This window comes from Peromyscus californicus, unplaced genomic scaffold (genome assembly GCF_007827085.1).
Source record: "Peromyscus californicus insignis strain IS unplaced genomic scaffold, ASM782708v3 Scaffold_7__1_contigs__length_154581171, whole genome shotgun sequence".
NCBI classification, from domain to species: Eukaryota; Metazoa; Chordata; class Mammalia; order Rodentia; family Cricetidae; genus Peromyscus; species Peromyscus californicus.
The window spans coordinates 9,272,942-9,293,833 of NW_026294595.1; the positions used below are offsets into that span (position 1 = coordinate 9,272,942).

Consider the following 20,892-nt stretch of genomic DNA (forward strand, 5'->3'; position numbering starts at 1 on the left):
TGTTGTTTCAGGCAGGACCTCGCTATGTAGTCCCAGGAAGACTGGAACTACACACGCCGGTCTCAGATTTGCCAGGATCCTCTTTGTGGAGTGCTGAGATCACAGGTCTGTGCCACCACACTTGGCCACACTGGAATTTTGATGGGGACCACATTTACCCAGAGCTGGGCTTGAGTTAGTGCACCAGACTCCTGGATCCCCAGCTCATTTACTATTAAATTTCGGTGAGCTGGAACCCTTCCTCCCACCATCCCATAATCACCACCTTCTTACCACACTCCCAGTCTTGGGCTTATTTAGCCGGGAGTTGCTTAAGATGGAGAAGGAATTTTCATTTTCTCACCAGCTGGAAAAGATTCATTCATTCAACTATATACACTTAGAACCCACCCGTTCACCTTTCACAGTTCTAGATACTGGGAATGGAGAGAAGTTCTTCCAACCTGGAAATGCAGAGTAAGTAAGTACCCTCTTGTTTCTCTGCACCTCCGTCAACTTCTTCCAAGGATTTACAATGCACAGTATTCATGGGGCTGTGGTTCTGGCTCAGTGGTCCAGTGCTTGCTTGATATGTGTGAGGGCCTGGGCTCTATGAGCAGCACAAAATTCATAAGAACTTTAATTTCTCTTAGGTATTGCAAGTAGCATCTTATTATTTTCAGAGTTTACAGTTAGCATATGCACAACTACAACTTAAAAATGAATAATAAAGTGTGTACTGGCAGAGCCCTCCTTCCTAAGCCCACCCATCTCCTGCTGACTGGCAGCTGAACTGGAAGAGGCAGGCTCTCCTGGAAAGCACTTCCTGGTCTTTCTTAGACCAGTAGAAGGGACTCTGACTTTGTCCTTGCTCCAAAGTGTCACGTCGGGCCATCGAAGGACCAATCCACATGGTAGAGAGCACACGGTTTATTAAAGACAACTCATTAACAGCACTGACTCGGAATGGATGCCAACACAAAAGCCATTGCTGTCCTGACTCTCAGGCGGACCTGCGGAGCTCCTGGGGGCCACTCCCGGGGGAAGCTGCAGGTCCTCTGAGGACAAGTTCTTTCCTCGGGCAGCACCCAACTGGGGAGCCACCCTACTCAAGAAGAGTCTGTGTGTCCTTGGCCTTCATCCCAAGGACCAAGCAGTGGGCACAGGATGCAGGTCTCCCACAGAAACCAATCGGATGCAGTGATTCCAGCAGCATGGTCCCAGGAAGGAAGAGGGGCAAGGAGAGAGGGAGAGAGAGACAGGCAAGAGGGAATACACTGGGTGTCCCAGGCAGTGTCCGCTGGCTTCCAGACAATGAAGAGGTCAATGCTGGGGCTGAACTACCAGTGACAGGTCCTAGATGAGGGGACGGCCAGGATGCTAGGAGTGTATGTGTCCTGTATCTTTGAGTACAGCAAATGTACCAGCTCTGGCCTCCTTATACTCAGTTTTAGTGTAGAGCTGGCAGCCCTCCAGTCAGGGATGAGAGAGGATGTCAGAGTTAACATCTCTGTTAAGACAATCCATGCCTCCAACTCTACCATCCCAGCAACTACCAGCCACCCACAGCCCCGAGTCACTTGCCAATCTGCAATAAATAGCCTGTGTCTAAATAAATAGTTAAAAAAAAAAAAACACCCAAATATTGTGTGTTGGGGGAGAAGGTAGCAAAACGGGAAAAAGGCAAGCGCGGAGTCCCAGCAGCACCCGAGAACGTTCACTCCGCAGTGGCCTGGGGAGGCAGGAAGCCCTGCCCACCGGGCTCAGGAAGGCTTCAGGTGGCTGCTGCAGTTCCTGGGGCTAATCAGTCAGTGAGGACTCTTTCGGTCAACCTACCTTCAGGACCCAAACAACCTGGCCGCCACACAAAAGGAGGGAAGGCGCAAGGTCAGAAAACGTCTGCCTGCTGAACAGGAGCGGCTACGGGCACACTGGCCCCAGAGCCGGGAGACAGCCAAGCACCTCCACAGCCCCGTAGGAGGAGAGAACAGATGCAGCTCTCCTGGACACACAGAGGCATCTTTGGTCCCCTTGCCCTTGATGAGGCTGGCACACCCTTGGTAGGAACATGGAAGCCCCGGGGATGATAGCTCTACTGAAATGCTTAGGCTCCGACCCCCAGGCACAGCACAGCTGGGACATCCTTGATCTCTGAGGTGATGAGTCTTCAGGAAGCCCCTGAAATGACTCTCCTCCTCCCTCCTTTCTCCACACTTAGGCAGAAGATAGGCAAGAGGCTTAAAGTCTCACAGTCCACCACCGTCAGCAGCACGGGGTTTCCACGAGCAGACAGGCCAGGGCTCTCTCACGAGCCACTGTGGAGTCCCCCTGACTAGGGGACCTTGAAACCTTGGGCTGGGGATGGGAACAGAATGCCCAAGCCAAGGCTGGCCTTCAGGGGTCCCACTAAGACACACTCCTCATTCTGACTGCTGGCTTCAGGAAGCAGAGGAGAGGAGAGAGGAAGAGGTTTGGGGTAAGGCACCCCAAGAGAAGGGTAACGAGAAATGGAGAGGAAGGACAGCAGGGGTCAAACACATCTCTGGCAAAGGAAGGAGGGAGAGGTAGAGACACAGAAAAGAGGAAGCAGGGCCTTAGAGGGACTCCAACATACCCTCACTCCACGTCCAGGGCATGTGTGAACACACATGGACACACACACAAGCAGAGACACCTGGGGGCCATGAGCAAAAACACACCAGCCAGGAGAGACAAAAGGTGGACCGAGAACTGGCAGTCACGCAGCTCTTCCGGGCTCACTTCCCCAAGCAGCTTGAGCACCAACACTCAGAAACGGTTTCTGGCCATCGCCAGTGACCTCCCCTGACCAAGTCCCAGGGGAGGGTGAAAGCACAAAGGACATGGAGCTACTGGCAGAGGTATGGCAGGACCCTTGCCAGCCTCCTGTGCCCCAAATGGCCCCAGCCCCAGGAAACCAGTTCAGGAGCTCCAGCCCTGCTCGGCAGCCTGGGCGGAGGGTCTCAGGGCTCCAGCCCTGCTCGGCAGCCTGGGCGGAGGGTCTCAGGGCTCCAGTCCTGCTCGGCAGCCTGGGCAGAGGGTCTCAGGGCTCCAGCTCTGCTCGGCAGCCTGGGCGGAGGGTCTCAGGGCTCCAGCCCTGCTCGGCAGCCTGGGTGGAGGGTCTCAGGGCTCCAGCCCTGCTCGGCAGCCTGGGCGGAGGGTCTCAGGGCTCCAGCCCTGCTCGGCAGCCTGGGCAGAGGGTCTCAGGGCTCCAGCCCTGCTCGGCAGCCTGGGTGGAGGGGCGCAGGGCTGAAGTGCAGGGAGAGCGGCAGGGCCGAGCACTGGGGAGGAGCACAACAGTGTGCTCCAGGAAGAGGAGCCTGGACCATGGGAACCAGGGTGGGAAGACCTGGAGCTGGCCAAGCCTGCAGCTTGCCCTCAGGCTGCCTTTCCCACTGGCTGCTCTGGGTCCCACAAACCAGGGTGTGGAGCGCAGGTGGCTGCTCTTCCAAACCCAGGCCTCTTGCTACCAGGTTACTTCGAGTCTTGGAGTTCCTTGGCTTTCTGTAGGATCTGGCAGACGTCTGTGATGGGGTAATCCTGGACACCAAGAAGATCACAATGTGCTCTTGGAGCAGCCCCACTGTGTTCCACTCACCACACCCACACAGATGGCACATGGTATGGCACCATGGTATGGCACCGGGGCAGGGACCATGGTATACCAGACACCCCGAGTATCCCGCCCCAAACACAGCGTGTCACTGAGGTCACAACTCCCGAGGTCCAAAGGGTCTCACAGTCTGTCTTAGAACCGGGGTGCCCAAGGCCTCAGTCCTCCCATCTCCTGACATAGAACCTGGAGCCACACCCATGCAGAGGCTGGAGCTACTTCGGGCAGTGTAGCCCCTGAGGAGCCTCAAGAAGGGGTGCTGTGATTACATCCATCTTACAGACCTAGCTAGTGAGGTGTTTGAAAACCAACCCTAAGCCAGGAGTTGGTAAAGACACTGAGGCCTAGAAAATGTCACTTGGCTCAAGTCACATGACAAGCAGAGCAGAACACACGTGAACCTCAGGTTGGCTGTCAGACCCTCCTGACACACACCTCCCTGCCTGAGCATACTCAGCAACATCCACTACCTTCACCTTGTCGTCCAGAGTCCTGGAGGGCCAAGGACGTGCACTACTCGAGGTCTGTGAAGACCAGGATTCAACTCAGATCCAAACCAGATGTGGTCAGGAGTCTGGACCCTGAACCCACAACACAGGCTCCCGTTTCTGTGCCAGCCTGCCACAGTGGCAGCTGCAGGGTGGGGGGTGGAAAGTGTCTGCCCTGTGGCTGAGACTGGCTTCCCCTCCAGTGCCCATTACCTGCAGAAGCCGCATGTTGACGGTGAAATCCCCCTCCAGCAACTGCTCCCGGATCAGTCTGCAAGGAAACAAGCAGCCATGGCTGGGGCTGGATGTCCCAGGAGCAGGCCGGCAGCCCTCCACTTACTCCTTCACCCTCAGCAGGTCCTGCTGGCCCGATACCCGGTCCACTTTCCTTACAGACAGGGCAAATCATGGCCCCACTCACATGAGCATGGCACAGCAGACCAGGAGGAGGAAGTCAAAGCGGTTGTCATCGGCGAAGAGGGAGTCCCAGATGCGGATGACGTCGGGCAGCAAGAACTCCTGCGACAGCAACAGTGTCAGCCAGCGGAAGGCGAAGAACTGGGGTTTGATATTCTGCTCTTGCTGGGGAGACAGCAGGGATCGGGGGTCAGCTGCATAAAGAAAACAGAGCCTAGGAGCAAGCCCTGCTAGGGCCCTGGGAGGGGCCGCACAGAGTCTCCGTCCACGAAGGGGGCAGCTGCTGCTAGTCCACCCAACATTGCCATATCTTTTGATTTCTTCAAGACACACTAGAAGCCCTTTGGATTTGGAAATGATGGCTTACCACATGCACAAGGACCAGCACCAGGCACAGTACCTGTGCTCAGCTTCCATAACCCATGAAACCACCTCACAGAACAGAAATCCCCAAGAGGGGAGCACTTTGGTGAGCCACAGAGGGTATTAACAGAAAGAGCATGCACCACACAGCAAAAACAGCATTCCGTATTCATTTAAAAATGTTGGCCGGGCGGTGGTGGCGCACGCCTTTAATCCCAGCACTCGGGAGGCAGAGCCAGGCGGATCTCTGTGAGTTCGAGGCCAGCCTGGGCTACAGCGCGAGATCCAGGAAAGGTGCAAAGCTACACAGAGAAACCCTGTCTCGAAAAACCAAAAAAAAAAAAAAAATGAATGCTTCAAGACAGGCATGGTGGTAGGCGCCTTTAATCCCCATGCTGGGGAGGCAGAGGCAGGCAGATCTCTTGAGTTTGAGGCCAGCCTGGTCTACAAAGTGAGTTCCAGGATAGCCAGGACTAAACAGACAAACCCTGCCTCAAAAAATCAAAATAAAATAAAATAAGAATATTAAAAGGGCTGAAGGCTCAGAGGTTAAGAGCACTGGCTGCTCTTCCAGAGGTCCTGAGTTCAATTCCCAGCAACCACATGGTGGCTCACAACCACCTGTAATGAGATCTGGTGCCCTCTTCTGGCCTGCAGACATACACGGAGGCAGAACGTTGTATACATAATAAATAAATCTTTAAAAAAAAATTTTAAAAAAATATATGCGTCCATATTTTTTTTTCACAAAACATTTTATCAACTTGTGTTTTAGACAGGGTCTCATCATATAGCCTTGGCTGGTCTTGAACCCATTGTGTAGATCAGGCTAACTTCAAACTCACAGAAATCTGCCTGCCTCTGCTTCCTGAGTATTGGCTTTTTGTTGTTGTTGTTGTTCCTATTCATTGTTTATGTTTTTGTTTTGTTTTGTTTTTTGAGACAGGGTTTCTCTGTGTAACAGCCCTGCTGTCCCGGAACTTGAGACCAAGGTGGTCTTGAACTCAAAAAGATCTGTCTGCCTCTGTCTCCTGAGTGCTGGGATTAAAGGCGTGTGTCACCAAACCTGGCTTCATTTTTTTTTTTTTCAATTTTTTTTTTTTAATTTTTTTTTTTTTTTTTTTTTTTTTTTGGTTTTTTCGAGACAGGGTTTCTCTGTGCAGCTTTGCGCCTTTCCTGGAACTCACTTGGTAGACCAGGCTGGCCTCGAACTCACAGAGATCCTCCTGGCTCTGCCTCCCGAGTGCTGGGATTAAAGGCGTGTGCCACCACCGCCCGGCTAAATGTTTTTTTATGTACAGCCCAGGTTGGGATCAAAGTCACCATGAAGCCAAATATGACCTTAAACTCCTGATATCCCTGGCTTCCACCTCTGAGAGTTGAGATTACAGGCATGTACCACTGTGGCTGGTTAATATACCAATGAGAATGGAACCCAGATGAGCCCAGGGCTTCAGCATGCTAGGCAAGCATTCCATCAACGGAGCCACATGCCTATCCCATAACACTTGCAACATTTATATGCAAAAATGTGTCTTTTTTTTTTTTTTTAGTTTTTTGTTTTGTTTTGTTTTGTTTTTCTTGTTTTCGAGACAGGGTTTCTCTGTGTAACAGCTCTGGCTGTCCTGGAACTCACTCTGTAGACCAGGCTGGCCTCAAACTCACAGAGATCTGCCTGCCTCTGCCTCCCAAGTACTGGGATTAAAGGCATGCACCACCACCATCTGGCTCCTTAATCTATTCTTAAGGTAGGTTTCCATATAAACTGGTCTTAAACTCACTATGTAGGCCAGGCTGGCTTGAACCTTATCCTAGGATGTGTCTCCCTGTCTAGCTTAAACTCAACTATTTTATGAAATACACAAGCGTATTACAGTTTGAATGTATTTGTTGGAGGAGGTATGTAGAATAAAGGACAACCTTCAGGAGTCGGTTCTCCTTCTGCCATGTGGGTCCCAGGGACTGAACTAAGGTGGCTGGGCTTGGTGCTAAACACCTGTATCTTCTTCCTTGTTTTTTGCTTTTTTTGAGGCAGGGTTTCTCTGTGTAGACCAGGCTGTCCTCAAACTTACATATCCGCCTGCCTCTGCCTCCTGAGTGCTGGGATTAAAGGTGTGCACCAATACCACCATCACCCAACATTTTTTTTTTGTTTTTTTTTTTTTTTGAGACAAAGTGTCCTGGAACTCACTCTATACACCAGGCTGGCCTCGAACTCAGAGATCCGTCTGCCTTTGCTTCCCAAATGCTGGGACTAAAGGCTTACGCCACCACATTCAAGCCTACAAGCACCACTCCTAACTTTCCACTCCCCTCCAGCCTACTGGGCTTCTATGCTCAGCTGCCAGGCTCCCAGGCCTGCCTCAGCACATGGGTCAGCATCCCCTGGCGCCGGGCCCATATCTGGAGTAAATGCCCAGTGTTCTCAACTGCAGCCTCTTCCAGCCCCCAGACTCAGGCAGCTGTGTGCCTGGCCTGTGCCCTACCCGTGCGCTCTGTCAGTGTGTCCCGCCTGTGGCCTGGCCCTCACCAGTTTCAGGTAGAGTTCGACATCCTTGTCCTTCAAGGTGGAGTACACCTTTTCCATCTTGTAGGTGATGCCGCACTGGGAGTCATCCAGGCTCTTGATGAAGTTGTCCCGGATCTCAGCCATGAGGTTGGTGAAGCAGAAAAAGGTGTCGGCTTCAGCATGCTCTGAGACAGACAGTGAGGTGTGGGTGGACACAGGGAATGAGGTGTTCTTCAGTCCCTCCTCACCTCTCAACCCGGACATACACCCCACTTCTATGTGTCACCCAGCTGCACCTGTGGAGGCTGGAATGGGTCCCTCACCTTGGCCCCTGTCCACCTCTAAGGGTACCACCACTTCTGCCTCACCTTCTAGGCCCACAGTCCACTCAGCAGTTTATCATACACTATGCCAATGGGTCACATCTTTCAGCTGCTTGTGACCGTCTATTCTACAGAAAGTTACAAATACCAACAGATCAGTGAACAGCAGTATTCTAGAAGGCAGAGCTGCGAAGGGTCTTAGATACAATCCAGACCAGCACCTGCTCTGACATGAGCATAGGTATCTGAAAGTAGATGAGGCTCTGGAGCCCCAGACGGCCCATCAGCCTGGCTAGTCCCATTCTCTTTCTCTAGGGGGCAGCAGTGGGAAATTCAGGAGGCTAAGAGCCTGTCTACCTTTCCACTCGCTGTTGGGGTCAGTGGCAAAAGTATAGTACAGGGGGCCCACGATCTCATTCATGCCCTGCACATAAGCGATGCCAGGGTTGAGCTTGGCATAGATGAACAGGATCCGCTCTACCACCTCCCAGTGGGCTTCACAGCCATTGGGCAGAACCTCATACTCGTTCAGGGCCGGCGGTGTGCTGCTCTTGTGTGGGGAGCTCATCTAGGGAGAAGAGAAGAGCCTGTTAGCAGGTCAAATGTCCCCATGAAGGCCAACTTGACTTAACATCCTAGCTTCTGGGCAAGACAGGGCCTGGAGGAACCTGTCAGCCACAAGAAGAGGCAGGTCGAGGCTGCAGGAAGACACTGAAGTGACAACTAGGTTAAAGACAGGTCACAGCAGGGCGGCGGTGGCACATGTCTTTAATTCCAGCGCTAAGAGGCAGACACAAGCAGATCTCTGTGAGTTCGAGGCCAGCCTAGTCTACAGAGTGAGACCCTGTCTTTAAAAACAAAAACAAGTGAGTTCGAGGCCAGCCTGGTCCCCAAAGCGAGTTCCAGGAAAGGCGCAAAGCTACACAGAGAAACCCTGTCTCGAAAAACCAAAAAAAAAAAAAAACAAAAAAACAAAGGAAACAAAGCAAAACCAACCAAACACAACAACAAAACAAAGGTAAATTCTGTGGTAAAGGAACTGACAGGGAGAGGGAATGGGCCTCCTGCACAGTGAGAAATCTTCATCTTGACTGGTGGTTACACAGGTGCATCCATTAGAAAAACAAATCTGGGGCTGGAGAGATGGCTCAGAAGTTAAAAGCACTGGCTGTTCTTCCAGAGGACCTGGGTTCAATTCCCAGCACCCACATGGTGGCTCACAACCATCTGTAATGAGATCTGGTGCCCTATTCTGGCCTGCAGGCACAACACTGTATACATACTAAATAAATAAATAAATAAATACATTTTTTTTTTTTAATTTTTTCAAGACAGTGTTTCTCTGTGTAGTTTTGGTGCCTGTCCTAGATCTCGCTCTGGAGACCAGGCTGGCCTCAATCTCACAGAGATCTGCCTGGCTCTGCCTCCCAAGTGCTGGAATTAAAAGCGTGCACCACCACAACCCGGCCATAAATAAATAAATCTTAAAAAAAAAATTGTTTAAAAAAAAGGAAAAAAAAGAAAAACAAATCTAGCTATATACATAAAATGTGTGTATTTTTTAAAAAAAAGATGTATTCATTTATTATGTATACAGTGTTCTGCCTGCATGTATGCCTGCATGCCAGAAGAGGGCATCAGATCTCATTATAGACGGTTGTGAGCCACCATGTGGGTGCTGGGAATTGAACTCAGGACCTCCAGAAGAACAGTTAATGCTCTTTAACCTCTAAGCCATCTCTCCAGCCCATGTGTGCATTTTTAAGTATGTATACTTCAACTGAAAATAAAGTCTTGGCTGCATGTGGTGGTGCAGGCCTGTAAATCCCAGCACTTGCAGGTAGAATTGAGAGGATGAGGGGTTCAATGCCAGCCTCAGCTACATAGAGTTCTAGGCCAACCTGGACTGCATAAAACCAACAAGTTCACAACAAGAAAAAGGGTCCACAACATCAGCGGCTCTGCCGAACCCCAGGAAATTTAGGGGATCAGCCTGCTCCAGCAAGTGGGTACAGAGCTTTATAAGGCTGTCTTAGGAGTCCAGGGAGCCCAGGCTATTTCTACATACCCGTCATACATGTATATGCCAGAAACACACGCAGCCCAGGAGCAGACCATACTCCTCCATCTTCTCTCAAGGCCACTTTCTTTTTTCAACAGAACTTAACATGGTTCAGACTGGACTTCCAACTCATCATCTAGCTGAGGATGGCCTGGAGCTGATCCTCCTGCCTCAGACTCCAGGCTTTGAGCCACAGCACCACCTCTGAAGAGTTCAAGACGAGGAAACAGGCCCACACAGACTTGAACCTGGACTGGCTAGCCCAGAGCCTGTGTGCCAAGCTGCGGGAGCAGGCTTTCTCCCAAGAAGTGCTTCCAGCTTTCCAAGAACCTGCTTTCCATGACATCATTTCCTCTAACTGTTCCTCAGCCAGGCAGGCCAGGAGCGATCATGCCCAGAGTCACACAGATTGACTTAACTGACCCCACTACAGGTCCAGAATTCTAGGGATGGAGCTTCAGGACCAGATCCAAAGGTAAAATGGGTACAGCATGACCCGCACAGACAATACTATGAAAGGATTAACAAGGTTGGGCCTTCATCCAGGCAATCAGCGTCCACGCCAAGAGGGATGCACAAAACGGAGCCACAGTTCCTTCACCAAGCCTGGGCTATGCCCAAGAACTCTGGTGGACCCTAACTGTTGTATTTTAAAACTGGCTCGAAGGAGTCACAACAGGACCCACATGGGAGGTTTATAGAGGGGAGGAGAGAGAAAGGGCAGAGGAGGGGGCAGAGAAGGTGAAGAGATCGATGGGGGGGAGGATAGGTAAAGCCTTCCTTTTATAAGGAAACAGGAAATGCACACAGTGGGTGCTCTTAGTGGCTACAGCTGAGGATATATCCTGTCAGGACCCTAAGGGCAGGCCAGTACAGATGCCTAAATGCTGACACTAACCCCAGGCAGGTACATGGGACCAGGAGTGACAGCATCTGTCCTCACTGCCCCATCAGCATCTTGACTAGTTAGCAACTCTGGGAAAAGAAATTTGTACAACCCTCCATTCCCTGCTGGGGAGGCTGCACAGGAGAGCTTTCCTGCCGATATGAAAGCCAGTGACATGTGGGAACAAGTCACTACTCACTACAGGTCCCAAAGCAGTGGGTCTAAATGGAGAAATAAGGTCATACATCTTTTTTGGACATAGCAGCTGCCATAATGGTGGGGTCTGCTAGATCCTGGAGCTCAACAACACTCAGAGTTTACCCTTTCTGTGTGTCCCAGATCTGTCCCTGCTCTAACCAGACAGCAAATTCTGCCCTAGATAAATGCAGCTATCTCTTTTGATATCCCTTCCATGCCCAAGGCCACCTGAACCAAAAGTTGCTGCCTGCTCAGAATACTCCAAGAGCCCCCCAGACCTCGGAACAGAGGCCCCGTCTGACCTCCCACCACCAGCTATTCCAGCACCTCCAGCATTCCCCTCTGCTGTCTCACGGCTTCTAGCCATGGGGCCTTCATTTATTTTTCCACAATACAAATGATAAATTAGACTTTCGGAGTGAGACCATGAAGCGGCGAATGGGATGCCAGTGGTCGTGGGTCCCTACAGGCAGTCCCAGCCCAGCTGCTTTCACCAGGTAAAGATGGGCTTTGTTGTGCCATGGGCATGGTGGCTGGGCGCTGTTTGGCACCTTCTCCTATCTTGGGATTGGAATGTGGGTCGGGAAATGATGGGCAGCATTGGGAAAACCATGATGCAGAGTAGCGGCACCTTTGGTACATTCATGGCCATCAGAACTGGCACATGATGTTCATCAGGGCAGTGTCTGCCTGCTACATCCATACTGTCCTATCCATTTTGAACCTTGTACAATAACAAAGTTTAAAAAAAAAAAAAAAAGATAAATTACATTTATATGGTAAATAAGTATCAACAGTCAACACAAATCCAAAACTGACCATCAGCCCTGGGACTGAGAAACAGCTGGGTGATTTCCTCCAGGGTGTTCAGGAAGACATGGTGGCACGTATGTAGCACACATGGCAGTGACCAGTGGCTTCATGATCCCTGTCTGCAGTGGGTCACAGGGACATTGCTAGATGGCCTGTGGGAGGGGGGACACAGTGGCTCCTGAGGTGGGCTTTTGTCTTCTGCAGCAGAGTCACTAGCCTGACCCCTATTTCCTGAGCACTGGCATTCACTCACATATGAAGACTTTGGCACATGCTCCCCACAACACTTGGAATGCTGTTTCTTCTCCATCCTTCCCTGACTGCCAAACAGGTCAGCTGAAGCTGATATCCAGACCTGGATGGGCTGCTAACCACCCCAGTACTGCTCTCTTCACACCCAGGCCTTCTCTCTCAGAACCATCTCCACTTCACCTGAGGCAGAGCCTGAACACGGGGAGAGTGCCGTCCTCACCCTGCAGCTAGTATAACCTGCTGGAACCACAGAAAGGCCCTGACACCAACCTTCAGCAAGCACCCAGTGCGCTGGGGCCAGTGGACCAAAGGACACATGCAGGGGACAGTCTGTTAAGAAAAGACTCCAGGAGCCGGGTGGTGGTGGCGCACGCCTTTAATCCCAGCACTTGAGAGGCAGAGAAAGGTAGATCTCTGTGAGTTCGAGGCCAGCCTGGTCTACACAGTGAGTTCCAGGAAAGGCACAAAGCTACACAGAGAAACCCTGTCTCAAAAAACCAAAAAAAAAAAAGAAAAGAAAAGAAAGAAAAGACCCCAGGGGCTTGAGAGATGACTCAGATGTTAAGAACACTGGCTGCTCTTCCAAAGGACCTGAGTTCAATTCCCAGTAACCACCTGGTGGCTCACAACCATCTATAATGGGATCTGATGCCCTCTTCTGGTGTGCAGGCATACATGCAAATAGAGCACTCATATACATAAAATAAATAAATAGATAAATAAATAAATCTTTAAAAAAGAAAGGACCCCAGGAGGCTGGAGTGAAGGCTCAGCAGTTAAGAGCACTTGCTCTTGCAGAGGACCAGAGTTCGATTCCTAGCACTCACAATTACTTCTGACTCCAGTTCCAGGGGATCCAATGCCTTTTTTTGACCTCCATAGGCACCGAACATGTACATGGAGCACATATGCACATGCAGGCAAACACTTGAACAAAATAAATAAATCTTAAAAAGAAAAAGACCCCAGGTCCCCAGCTGGTTCTTACATTTGTGACCCCGCTCCGGTTCCGGGCCACCGTCTGAGATTTCAATGTTGTCTGCTCCACCCGCTTACGAAGGGTCTCGAACTCATTCTGTGGGTCCAGGATGAGGAGGCAGGGGTACTCAGTGGCTCTTTGGAAGAAGGATATATCTGGGCACAGCCTCCTATTGGAATGGAAGGAAGGTTATCATTGACAGTGATTGATTGATAACAATGACAGTGCTGGGACTAACCTAGGTCCATGCTAGACAAGTGCTCTACCATGCTACTCTCCAACTGTCTGCTTGTTTGTAACAGTTCAGCTGGGTATGACGACTCACACCTGTCATCAAGTACTTGGAAGGCCTGAGGCAGGAGGATTGCCCTGAGTTCAAGGCCAGCTTCAGCTACAGAGTGAGCTCCTGAGCAGCCTTGACTAGTGTAAAACTTTGTTTCAAAAACTAAAGTAATAGTATTTTAAGCCCCAAAACACTGTTTTTAAAAACACAGTAGAAATTACATATACATATGTGTTTGTGAAGAGGTACACACATGTGTACATTTTTTAAGGGTCTTTATGGTCATAAAGCCTAATTATCGTAAACCACAAACACCTCTCCACGTCAAAAGCACTTGTGTAGAAGCTAAGGCTACAGCTTGGTGGTAGAACACTTGCCTAATACGCACTATATATACATGTATATAAGTATGTCTGATATTTATAAGGAGTCAAGTCCTGAGTTCAATCCCCAGCAAAAACATTTTATACACACACATACATTTACATGCATCCGTCTGTAGATGCATGGATATGCACAAGGATTAAACATGGCCATCTTCCACAGGAAAGGTTTGGTTAAGTACAACAGAACACCTTCTGCTGACATGAAGAGATGCTCAAGGAACAGCAAGCAGGGGGCATCCGGAGTATGACAGGGCACTGCACTCATGTACACTCCTCAGACCTCCTAGGCGCAGCACACTGCACGCTGGCCCTCTGGAAACACTGACAAGCTACTGCAGTCACCAATGGGAGAGAGAGCCTGAGCCCCTAATCCCTCCCCCAAACTACTGCAGGATGAGACTCATCACCTAAACCTGACCAGTACAGCATCTCATGGGTAGGGCTGCTCCAATGCTAGTCTGAGAAGAAAGGCACCAAGCGCCTGCTGTACCACCCGATTCGGGCATCCAGAGGGCACCTAGCAAGGGATCTGGGCAGAGATGCAGCACTCAGGGGGTAAGGATCTTCCTGTAGACTTTATCCCAAGCCTCGGGGCACTCCTACATCAGTTCCTCAGGCTAGGAAGCTCTTCCACACAGCCCCATGCCTCCCATCCTCTTCTCGTCTGGCATCTCATGCTGAGTCACCTCTAAAAGGGCCCCTATTCCCTCAGAACACCAGCTTCTCCTCCCTCACAGCAGTGCAACCTTTGAATTGCCTACGTGTTGACAGGCTGAGTGTCTGTCTCCTCAGGTAAACCTCCAGCCCTCCTCACATGGGTGCAGCTGGCCTGTGCTGTTGCAGGCAGAATTGGCCCCAGGATTCCTTGGGAATGCCACTGAGTCTCTGTGCATGACTCTCCTGTCTAAACAAGGAGTGGGTGCTAGAGAGGACTCTCAGTCAGGCGGCTCCAAGTGAAGGGGGATCAGCTCCCAGGACCCTTCTCTAAAGGCAACTGAGCATTTCAAAGGCCTCTGTAGCATGCTAAAGCCAGCCCAACAATTCAAATTATATGTGAAGACCCATACTGCACATGCCCTTAACCTGAGCCACCTCACTTCTGCTTCCAGATAAGTTCAGAGAGCCCGAGTCGCCTGCCCAAGGTCAATTCGTGAAGCTGTCACTGAAACCAGACATACAGGCTCTAGTGCCCTCTGGTACTCCACTGCAGGTACAAACCCTCTCAAGGCCACCCTGCAGCAGAAAGCCCATGGGAGCCTCTTACCGGACATCTTTGTCAATCTGCAGTAGCACCTCGTTGTCCTTAAAATACGTGTTCCACCTGCTATCAGGGTTTGGGTTGAGGGGCTGTGAAGAGAGAAGCAGATGCTGTGTGCAAGGACCAGGCAGGGCTGCAGCTCGGCAGTCTCATATCAAAGGCCTACAGACCCAGCTCTGGTTGAGACAGGCTCAGTCCACCCAGCAGGCACAGGCTTCCCAAAGCCTCCCAGGTTCTCTAGAGGCACTTCCACACTACACAGCCGGCAGAGAGCCTTGCAGCCTGCTCTGTATGGCAGACAGTGTTCTAGGCAGCGCCCCAGCCAGAAGTGTGCATGTAGCAATCAGTCACTGAGCGCTGTGCAAAGGGTGAACGAATGAATGTCATTTCATTATCTACCAGGGCTTTAGGTAGTCAACTCCTGTCTGGGAGGATGGGTCTGGGGCCAGCCCAGCTACACTTCCCGCCCTGTCAAGTATACATGAAGGAGTTCAGCATAGGAAGAGGAAAACAGGACTTTCTCCAGGCCTCGGACTGGCACTTATTTCATCCTTACCTCTGCCCAGTTCTTTCTTCAACTATACAATCCCAGTACCTTCCTCAAGAACCCAGGGTGAGGGGAGACGTACAGTGCAGTGGCAGAGTGATTGCCTACCACGTTTAGATCCTCTGCTCAACCTCCAAGCCCATAAAAAGGCAAATAAATGAACATTTAGCCAGGGATAAATCCCAGATCTTGGGAGGGCTGAAGCAGGAAGATTCCAAGTTTGAGACAAGCCTAGGCTATATAGCAAGATCCTGCCTCAAAAAAACAAACAAACAAATCCGTTCTGAGCCTGCAAAATGGCTTAGTGGGCAAAGGTGTTTGCTGCACGAGTGTAGAACTAAGTTCAGTCCCCAACACAGGTGGGGGTGGGGCAGGAACCGACACAAATGATCCTTTCACCTCTCGTCCGCCATGACATAAACCCTCACTGACACCCACAGACATACTAATAATCAATTTTTAAAATGTTTTTAGGTTCAGGGTCACTCTTGGCTATAAGCTGAGTCCAGGCCAGCATGAAATATACAAGACTCTATCTCTTTTTCGAGACAGGGTTTCTCTGTGTAGCCCTGGCTGTCCTGGAACTCAACTATGTAGACCAGACTGGCCACAAGCCCCAGAGATCCACCTGCCTCTGCCTCCCAAGTGCTGGGATTAAAGGAATGTGCACCACCACCACCACCCAGCAAGACTGTCTTTTTTTTTTACTTATTTACATTTATTTCATGTACATTGGTGTTTTGCCTGCATGTATGTCTGTGTGAGGGTGTTGGATACCCTGGAGCTGGAGTTACAGACAGTTGTAAGCTGCCATGTGGGTGCTGGGAATTGAACCCAGGTCCTGTGGAGGAGCAGTCAGTGCTCTTAACCACTAGCCCCAGGACTCTATCTGAAAAAGCAAACAATGGGGGACTGGAGAGAGACCAGTGGTTAAAAGCATGTAATACTCTTTTATTTATTTATTTAGATTTTTGGAGACAAGATCTCTTAATATAGGCCTGGCTGTCCTGGAACTCACTATGTAGACCAGGCTGGCCTGGAACTCAGAGATCCACCTGCCTCTGCTTCCTGAGTGCTAAAAATAAAATCGTGCATCCTCCCAGCGTGGAGCATGTACTACTCGTAACAAAGGACCTCAGTTCCCAGCACCACATGGTGGCTCACAACCATCCAAACTCCATTCCATGGGATGGCACCCTCTTCCGAGCAAGAGTGCATGCAGTAGTGCACACACATACAGATAAGCAAACTGTTCATACACATAAAACAAATGAAGCTAAAAAAATGCTTTTATTGTATTTTTGTTTGGTTTGTTTGGGTTTGGTTTTTTGAGTTGTTTCTCTGCGTAACAGCTCTGGCTGTCCTGGAACTCACAGAGTTCACTGCCTCCAAGAGCTGGGATTAAAGGCGTGTGCCACCACCACCCAGCTTAATTAACTTTTTACTAAAATCAAAACAAAAGTACTGGGGTGTGGGTTCCAGAGACCATGCCCAAAGAGCTCCTGGTACAGGACGACTCCCACAGCACCCTCGGGACAATGGTTCTCACTTATGTTACTAACTGGGCCTAGGGCTCCTGTGGTTAACTTGAGCCTAGAATAAGCAGGGAGACACCACTGTTTCCAAGGGCTGGAAACCTGATGAAGAGGGAGGAACTGACGGGAATGCAGGCTAGGCCCCACCCGTCCTCCAGCAAGGGGCCCTTGCCTGGTCCAAGCCTCTCCCCTCCCCATATCCATACTCATCCCCTGACGCCAATCTTACTTACATGGTCCTCAAAGGTCACATCCTCCCTGGATACACCCAGGTTGGCCTTGGCAATGCCAGGCTGGATAATCATTTCTCTCAGGAACTGAGAATAGAGGCCCCTGCAGGAGTGAAGAGAAGGATGAGTCCAGAGAAGCACCCACAGGAAGCAGGACAGGCTCTGTGTGAGGCGAAAGCCCCCCCTCACAGGTCTCACCTCTGCTTGGCCAGGACGGAAGTCCACGAGGCTCTCTCCAAAGGGAGGTAGTTCAGGAGGATCTGCACAGAGAACAGTACAGCTCTTGCAACATCCCTGCCCCTGTCCTAGACAGCAGTGGAGGCACACAGGCCTCCAAAGAAAGGCTTCATGAAGCCAGGAACAGGCAAGATGGCTGCGACCAGGAGCTCCGGCCTGAAGAGCGGCCCCCTCCTCCTAGCCCCAGCTCCATCCCCTCTGCTTTCCTCACAGACTCTTCTAATGAGAAGAGAACATGGCATTGAAGGGCTGGTAACCAGGAACAGATGCTGCTCGCCACCTCAGCTAGTGGCTTCAGGGGGAGCCAGCCTCGGTTTTGTCCCAACCAGCGTCACTTCCAATGCGCACTGGCACCGGGAAGTGGACATCTTTGCTGGCATTATGAAGTGTTCCATCCCCAAAGGAATCCTGGAGAGGATACCAAGAGAACACAAAACCCCACAACTTCCAGAAAGACTTCCTCAGACAAGCAAGGAAAGAAACAGAGAGGAGGGGCCGGGAGGAGGTCCATGCAAGACCCAGGGGACCCCAAAACCAAGAAGCCCCACCCCAGGCACACCCACCTTCCAGCAGAGGCACCGAAGTCCGCCCTCACAGGGGATGCCTGTGGACACAGCAGGCAAAGGTCACCCAAAGCCAGAGTTCCAGAACCCCCCCAGCCCTACACCTTGGAGCCAGTTGGCAGGGAGTGGAGTAGGCAGGAAGCACTTGGGGAACCATTCTCAACCAAAGAAATGTCTAAACTGGATGCTAACTCTAATTTCTGTCTACAGCCCTGTCCCCCAGCCCAGAACCTCATCTGTCTGGAATGTTCTTTGAACCTTCTCATCTTTGATACTTTCTTCTTCAAAAAGGTCATTATCAACTACCAACTCTACTCAAAGTTAGGCTCTTCTTTTCGGGGAGGAAGCAGAGGCTCATGTAGCCCAGGTTGGCCTCAAATTTACTATGGAGCCAAGGAGGAACTGCTGCTCCTCCTGCCTCCTCCTCCTGAGTGGCAGAATTTATAGGTGTATTCAGCCACCATGTCTAGTTTACAGATGGGGCTCTGTTCATGCTAGGCAAACACTCCATGAACCGAATGATATGCCCAGCCTCAGGCTCTCTAATTTTCATTTTACTTTTTGAGACAGGGTCTCACGATGTAACTCTGGCTGTGACGGAACTCACTACGTAGACCAGTCTGGCCTTGAACTCACATAGATCCACCTGCCTCTGCCTCCTGTTCTGGGATTAAAAGTTTGAACCACTACGCTGGGCATCAGTATCTCTGCTCATACACAATGGCTCTGTGGCTGTCTATAACACCCATCACAAACAGAATTATCTAAAAACTTGAGCATGAACTTAATGTGTGTAACTCCCACAGATGGAGAGGCCTCAGACAGACAAGAAGCATGTTTGTGGATGCTCCTTGCCTAGCACAGGACACAGAACACAAATGCCATTCCACATTTGTGAAACTCAAATCAGACTGTCAGGTTAAGAGCTCTGTGCCAGACAGCCACGATTTCACTTAATTCCCATTTTAGTTCCAGTAAGAATGGAAGATTAGCTCCCTCATCCTCACTTACAGATAAAGGAACTTATCTGTAGACAGAACCAAGGATTAGGACACAGGCGTAATGAGCAGCCCAAGCTCTGTGCGATCACCACAGACGGCCTCCCCTCTGGGGCCTCCACAGCACTCCAGAATGGGAAGGTCAACTTCTGCAGTGCCGCCAGGAACCAACCTCCCAAGAACAGCTCTGACGACGGTGTCCCTGAGCCAATGCCCCTACCTCAGAATCTGCATGACCCAGGCAATATGAACTCCTTCCTGGCCGAGTTACTGGGCAGAGCAGTGCCACAAGGAGCTATTCAAACACCTTGGGGTGTTTTTACAGACAGGATAAAGAGCCAGCTATCTGTGCTGGAACATTAACCATGTGAGAAGGGCAAAGTCAAACATGGCTGATGTTCAACTCCTTAAAGCTGCTGTTCTGGGGCTTGAGTTTTAGCATTAACCAAAGGTCACTCTCAGCTCTGATCCAAAGCCAGGCAGAGGAACCGGGAACCACCCTGCGACTTCTGAAACTCAGGAAACTAGCTGAGAAATGACAAATGCCTCTCCTAGGCTCAAAAGGTCAACCCCATTTCAATCTTCAGGCTACTTCAGGCAATCTGGGGAACCTTGTGCCTCCTATCTAAGGCCGAAGGGTGGTTACCACTCCTACAACCTCCAAGCAGCTCTGTGAAGTCAGCCTGGCCTCCTTGGGTATGGTCTAGGTGCTTCTCCTCCCTCTCAGCCCTGCTATTCCAGGGAACCTGGAAGGAAAATTGTGCCTTACCACTAAAGCTCAGCTCTCGAAGCTTTTCCAGCACAATGGAGGGCTCCTTCAGGACATCCTGGAAATCTGCAATTCTTCAAGGGCAGAAGAGGAAACCCCAAGGTAACAGGCTTAATGACCAATCTTGCAGCCCACAGATCCCTTACCCAACAGTCTCCAACTCCTAGCTTAGGGAAGTGGGCAATACAAGTTTCTTCCTCTAAAGTCCGAAATGCCAATGAAGAGCAGGGGTGGGGGGGGTGTTCTAGTCAAACGGTTTGAAATGAGACCTTAACACCAAGTCACTGTTAGTGAGCTGGCATTTCCTGGGCACTTGCTGTGGGCAAGCCCAGCCCACAGCACACCACTGCCTGAATTCACACAACCAAGCTTCGCAACCAGGAGTAATTTGATCTACAGACAACGGACCTGAACAGTCTCCCCACCACTTGGCTGGGGAAGGGGGAGGGGGCACAGACTTCTTGGGCCTGCCCTCAGGCAAGGACAAAAGGCTAAAAATTAGTCCTGGAGTGAGCAAAATTTAGCCGACGCGGCAAGATGTAGCCTTGGCGGGGAGGGGGAATTAAGAGGCCAGACTGGAGACCTCGGGTTCTCTCTCGTGTTTCTCATAAGCAAGGAGCACAGTGACAGGAGTATTTCGGGGGGTGGGGGTGTAGCCTGGAGCCAGGAAGTGGGGAGGGTAATAGGTCTGAAAGAGGGAGACACCAGGGTAAGGGGTCCAGAGTGAGAGAGAGAAAGGTGACAGCAATGTAGAGAATCATCTCTGCTTCCCCCCACCCCCCGCCACACAGGCAATGATGTTGTAAAGTGGGCGCTGGGGACCCTCCGCCGGGGGTGGGGGCTGCTCTTGGCCGCACATGCGCTGAGCAGCTCGGTCGGGGAGAAGGCGCGGCCCGGCCGGAGCGGTCTAGGCTCAGTCCTGCCCTCCGGTCTCCTCCTTACCGGCTCTTGTGCAGACTCGACATGGTGTTGACTTCCGGACCCCCGGGCTGATCTGCAGCCCCAGCTGCCGCCACTGCCCCCCCTCCCCGTCCGGGGACCCGGGGAGCTCCGCAAAAGCCTCCGGCGGGAAGCACAACCGAGAGCGTGCACGTTCCGGAGGAGCCCGGCCGCGCTGGTTCCGCCCCGGGATCACGTGACGCGGGGCGGCTTTCAGGCCCCGCAAACCCCTGCGCTGAGCGCCAGG

The 20,892-nt window shown here is 51.2% G+C and overlaps 1 protein-coding gene across 1 annotated transcript; it reads right to left on the bottom strand.

Moving 5' to 3' along the window:
* Positions 1-894: 894 nt before the first annotated feature.
* Tbc1d13 (TBC1 domain family member 13) lies at positions 895-20,795 on the bottom strand. The gene is made up of 12 exons (XM_052725957.1): positions 20,649-20,795; positions 19,707-19,780; positions 17,940-17,980; positions 17,338-17,399; positions 17,143-17,242; positions 14,834-14,916; positions 12,910-13,069; positions 8,068-8,278; positions 7,409-7,572; positions 4,520-4,680; positions 4,312-4,369; positions 895-3,537 (listed from the first exon to the last, which is right to left on the bottom strand). Exons 1-12 carry the CDS (start codon positions 20,669-20,671, stop codon positions 3,472-3,474), a joined length of 1,203 nt encoding a protein of 400 aa, XP_052581917.1. The 5' UTR covers positions 20,672-20,795; the 3' UTR covers positions 895-3,471.
* Positions 20,796-20,892: the final 97 nt, after the last annotated feature.

Excerpts from the sequence above, each read along its gene's own strand:
- Tbc1d13 (XM_052725957.1), bottom strand. The coding sequence starts at position 20,671 with ATGTCGAGTCTGCACAAGAGCCG. Across the intron at positions 7,573-8,067 it reads CCCCAACAGCGAGTGGAAAG|AGCATGCTGAAGCCGACACC; the intron begins GTAGACAGGCTC and ends TGTCTGTCTCAG. Across the intron at positions 3,538-4,311 it reads TCAACATGCGGCTTCTGCAG|GATTACCCCATCACAGACGT; the intron begins GTAATGGGCACT and ends CTTGGTGTCCAG.